This window comes from Myotis brandtii, unplaced genomic scaffold (assembly GCF_000412655.1).
Source record: "Myotis brandtii unplaced genomic scaffold, ASM41265v1 scaffold500, whole genome shotgun sequence".
Taxonomy (NCBI): Eukaryota; Metazoa; Chordata; class Mammalia; order Chiroptera; family Vespertilionidae; genus Myotis; species Myotis brandtii.
The window spans coordinates 2,141,574-2,147,167 of NW_005369062.1; the positions used below are offsets into that span (position 1 = coordinate 2,141,574).

Here is a 5,594-nt window from a genome sequence, read left to right on the forward strand (position 1 = left end):
TCTGAGGCCTCACTGCTGAAAACATTGATACAATGTTGCAGTCCAGCTGGCTTTCAGTCCGGCTGGTTTCTGGGGTTTTGTTTAGCTTCTTATTTGCAACATAGTACATAGTTGCTTAGAGTTGCAGCTGAGAGGCCGGCAAGTTAGGCGGGGAACGTTGGAGTCCGCAGTCACTGAAGCAAGCAAACCTCCCTGCTCGCTTCAGTGCATGGCTGCCGGCCGCCATCTTGGCTGACAGTTAATTTGCATATACTCACTGATTAGCCAAGGAAAAGGGTAGGGGTCGTACGCTAATTACCATGTTTCTCTTTTATTAGTGTAGATGTTTCTCTTTCACCCTTGTAATTTTCTTTGCTCTGTAGTCTACTTTATTTAATTATTCATATAGCCACTCATGATTTCTTTTTTTTATTAATGTTACCAATATATACAGTGGAATCTTAGTTCTTGAACTTTATTCATTCCAGAAGGCTGTTTGAGAAGCGATTTGTTAAAAAACCAAATCATTTTCCCCTTAGAAATAATGTAAATTGAATTAATTGATTCCAGACCCTCAAATGATTCCCAACCTTTCTTCTTTATATATAGTACATGTCTTATTTATATACAGTACATGTCTGTTAACAAACTTCTTTTCTTAAATTTATTGAACCACCCCCTACCAGCCTTAAACTAATCACTTTCAGCACTTGTTCCAGGGGTGTTTTTCAAGAAGTCAGTAGGGGCATCTTCACTTTTTCACATGTCACTGCCTCCAAAATGCTGTCACCAAGTGCTCTTCATTTATACAAATCAACAACAGTTTTTCTACCTCTGTAATTGTCTGTGATCATTGTTTCTTTCACACTTTTAACAACATGATGAACTCAAGTTTTAAAATTGTGCTAATTGTCCATTTCACCAGCAACAACAGCTGGAGAGAGAGAGAGAGAGGGGGAGAGGGGGGCGGGGGGGATTCACAGCACAATTTCCTGAGATATTAACAACACAAGGTTTGGTTGTAAACTCTCTCATACTGGCCCATTTTCTCCTTTGTTTGTGGCCTATGAGATGTTTGTGTCATGCTTATGTATCAACATGAAAGGGTTGTCAGATGGAGAACCAAAGTTAAAACAAAGACAGTTTTTTCCATGAACAACTTGGTCAAGAACAAAATTGTTTGAGATGGGAGACATTTGTGAACTGAGGTTTGACTATATTTTTCTGTAATCTTTTACTTTCAACCTACCTAACTGAAGTGAGTGTCTTATAGATAGTATATATCTACTTTGCCAACCTCTGTCTTTTTATTGGTGTTTCTAGGTCATTATATCTAAAGTAACTATTGATTTGTTAGGACTCAAGTCTTCCATTTTATTATTTGTTTTCTGTTCATTTTCCCTATTTCTCATTCCTCTGTCTTTTCTTGACTTCCTGTGGCCTGCTAGAACATATTTTAGGATTTCATCGTGTTTTATTTATGTATTTTTTAAGTATAGCTTGTATAGTTTCCTTAGTTGTTATTTTAGACATTAAAATATTTATTAAGAGTAATTGCTGCTACACTTTGGACATTTATAGTATGCTAAGCATTGTAAAAGAGCTTTGTAAGCTTTTTGTCTGTTTAATATTTACTAAAAAAAAACAAAAACAAAAAAACACGAAGCCCAGTGGTTAGAGCATAGGCACCTAGACATAAGGGTCCTGGTTCGATTCCTGATCAAGGGCATGTACCTGGGTTGCAGGCCCAAAGCCAGCCAGGTTGGGTAGCCCATTGATTTGTCTCTTACATCAATGTTTTTCTTTCTCTCTCCCCGCTCCCTCCACTCTCTCTCAAAATCAATGGAGGAAAAAATGTCCTTGGGTGACAATTAACAAAGATTCTGGGATTTTTTTAATGCTCACCTGAGGATATGTTTATTGATTTTTAGAGAGAAGAAGGGAGGGAGAGAGAGAGAGAAACATCAATGTGAGAGAGAAACTTTGATCACATTGATCAGTTGCCTCCCGTATGTGCCCTGATCGGGAGTCAAACACAACCTTTTGATGTACTGGATGATGTTCCAATGAACTGGGCCACCTAGCGAGGGCAGAAGGTAATGTTTTAACTCTCATTTTATGCCTAAGGAAACTGATGCTCAGAGAAATTAATTAATTTGCCCAGTCACAGTTATTAAATTGGTGGGCAAACCTAGCTCTGACTTCAAAGTTCATGCCTTTAACTGTAATACTATATTACATTCATGTTAATCTTATGATATAGGTCTTACATTCGAAAGTATAATGTAATGTATTTTGTCTCTCATTTTTTAGGTTTTGATGATGATGGTTCAGAATTTCATGAACATATATTTCTGGATAAACACCTGGAAGATTTTCCAAAACAAGGACCAATTCGTCACTTCATGGAGTTAGTAACCTGTGGCCTTTCCAAAAATCCATATCTGAGTGTTAAACAGAAAGTGGAACACATCGAGTGGTTTAAAAATTATTTTAATGAAAAAAAGGACATTCTAAAAGAAAGTGACATACAGTTCAATTGAAAACCATGGAAATTTGTATTTCAAACTGTTGGAAATTGATATTATAACTAAATAAAAGAATTTTAAAAGAAGTTTACCTATATTGTAGTAATTATTGCATCTGATTTGAATGGAATAAATGTCAAATTACTTAGAAATATACAATGGTAACTGAAAAATATTGCATGAAAAGAAATATCAGCATTCATGGATTCAACTAGTAATTCTTTTAAAAAAGAATATCTTAGAATTAGTAATAAATTTAAAACAACTTTCTCTAACTTTTTCTTTTCATTCAGTGATCAGACTTCTTTGAAACACAATTATTAGCCATATGTATGATGACATGAGAGGACTATAACAGTTGAGATGATTTACAGACAGTTTTACATGCATAATATATATAAACATTTTCCATATTTGCATATATGTATTCTTATATGTTTCATACAAAAGTAAGTATCCTTGCCAAAGTCTGCATCACTGTAGAGAAATGACCTTGTAGAAATAAAGCCCTTAATTCTAATTTCTTCTTGTACTTTAGGTCTTAATGCCAAAGTTAGAACTATTTAGTTTTTATTAAGGTACCTGGCATTGTCATTCAAATTCACAGATTGAAGATTAAAAAAACAAAACAAATATAACTCAAAACAACAATTTAGTGACCCCAGGCTAGTAGTGTTTCAGGTCCTGGCACAAGCAAACAAAACCCCAGCAGAAACCTAGGCTTCAAATTACAAACAATGAAACAAAGCACCGTGAATGCACACCTGCAGAAACAACAAACAACAGAATGAAACTTATGGAGCCTTTAAACATTGGGCTTACCATATTCTGAGTGTAAAGTATGTGTCACTTGGAATAAAATTCAGAGCAGGAGACTGTCCAAAGAGATTTTTTAAAAATTAAAATTAGTGAAGGAATATAACAGATTAGACAGGAAATAGATCTGAAGATATTATCCACATGCAGAAAGAGAAGCAAAGAGAAAAGAAATGTGAAAGGGGTAGTAATTAGTGTAAGCAAATAATCAGATTTCCATGAGAGAAAAGAAGAAATGGGTCAGAGGCTATCTTTGGACAGTTATTGGGTGAGAAGTTTTTACAATTTATGAAAGACATCAATTCACAGTTAAACGATCGTCTTTTGGTCATTTATAGTTCTGTGCCCAACAACAGCAGAATACATTCTTTTCAGATACAGTGGAACACTTAAAATTTACTATTGTAATTTTATTATATAGGATATATATGCATATATAAACTGGTATGCACTGAATAACTTGAACTCAAAATATACAAGGCAAAAAGTGACAGAAATATAAAGAATTAGACAGCCCACCTGGTGTGGCTCAGTGGTTGAGATCAACCTATGAACCAGGTGGAGGTCATGGTTTGATTCCTGTTAGGGCACATGCCCAGGTTGCCCTCCATCCCCAGTGCAGGGTGTGCAGGAGGCAGCCAATCAATGATTCTCATCATTGATGTTTCTATCCCTCTCCCTTCCTCTCTGAAATAAATAAAAACATATTAAAAATAAAAAGATCTGACTTTTTCTTTTTTTAAAATATATTTTTATTTATTTCAGAGAGAAAGGGAGAGGGAGAGAGAAATAGAAACATCAATGATGAGAGAGAATCATTGATCAGCTGCCTCTTGCACGCCCCCTACTGGGGATTGAGCCTGCAACCTGGGCATGTGCCCTGACCAGGAATCGAACTGTGACCTGGTTCATAGGTCAATGTTCAACCATTGAGCCACACTGGCTGGGCTCTGACTTGTTCTTAAAAAAAATAGGTTTACCATTATGGTGAGATATTTTAACGTAATTGATGAGTTAAGCAAACAGATCAGAAGCTTTGACATACCTAATTAACAATTCACCCTAATAAAAAGACTTTTTTTATATATGTTATATCTGTTCTCTTAATCTTCATTGTTGAGAGTATTACAGATATCCCCCCTTTTCCTACCATTGCCCCCCTCCACCTGATATCCACCCTGCTTCAGGCCTTCACCCCCCTATTGTCTGTGTTCATAGGTAATGTATATATGCATATAAGATCTTTGTTTACACCCCTCTCGCCGCTTCCCTCTGAGATTCATCAGTTTGTTCCATGTTTCCATGCCTCTGATTTTAATTTATTCATCAGTTTATTTTGTTTATTAGATTTATTCATTTATTTTTATTTTAGATTAAATTGTTGATAGATATGTATTTATTGCCATTTTATTGTTCATATTTTTATCTTTTTCTCTTCTTCCTCTTCTTTCTTTTTATTTTTCTTCTTCATCTTCTTCAAGAATACCCTTCAACATTTCATGTAATACTGATTTGGTGGTGGTGAACCCCTTTAGCTTTTTCTTATCTGTGAAGCTCTTTATCTTCAAACTAGAGGCCCAAACACACAAAATTTGTGCAACGGGCTCAGCCCTCACAGCCCTGGCTGCTGCCTCAGCCCTCACGGCCCTGGCTGCCTTGCAGCCCCACCCACTGGTCGTTCCAGTAGGTCATTCCGCCATCTGGTCTAATTAGCATATTAGCTCTTTATTAATAGGACTAGAGGCCCGGTGCACAAAAATTTGTGCACTGGTGGTGGGGGGTGTCCCTCAGCCCCACTTGTGCCCTCTCACAGTCTGGGACCCCTCAGGAGATAACGACCTGCTGGCTTAGACCCACTCCCGGGTGGCAGAGGGCAGGCCCAATCTCTAGGTGCAGCCCCTGGTTGGACTCAGAGCAGGGCCGATTGGGGGCTTGGGGCGCCGCCCCCTGTCACACTCAAGGCAGGGTTGATGGGGAGGTTGCAGCACCACCCCCTGTCACGCACAGAGCAGGGCCGATCAGGGGGTTGGGGAGCTCCCCCCTGTCACGCACAGAGTAGGGCCGATAGGGAGGTTGTGGCTCCACCCTGTCACACACAGAGCAGGGCCCATGGGGGGGTTGGGGTGCCACACCCTGTCACACACAGAGCAGGGCCATCAGGGTGTTGGGGAGCTCCCCCCTATCAGGCACAGAGCAGGGCTGATCAGGGGGTTGGGGTGCCTTCCCCTGTCACGAACAGAGCAGGGCAGATAGGGAGGTTGTGGTCCCACC

General features: G+C 38.7%; 1 protein-coding gene across 1 annotated transcript in view; it reads left to right on the top strand.

Annotated features, from left to right (window-relative positions):
- Positions 1-2,594, top strand: part of MRPS31 (mitochondrial ribosomal protein S31) — a 53,679-nt gene extending 51,085 nt beyond the window's left edge. The window contains exon 7 of the mRNA XM_005876952.2: positions 2,293-2,594. Coding sequence (XP_005877014.1) covers positions 2,293-2,522 — 230 coding nt within the window. The 3' untranslated portion in view covers positions 2,523-2,594. The remainder of the gene's footprint in view (positions 1-2,292) is intronic.
- Positions 2,595-5,594: the final 3,000 nt, after the last annotated feature.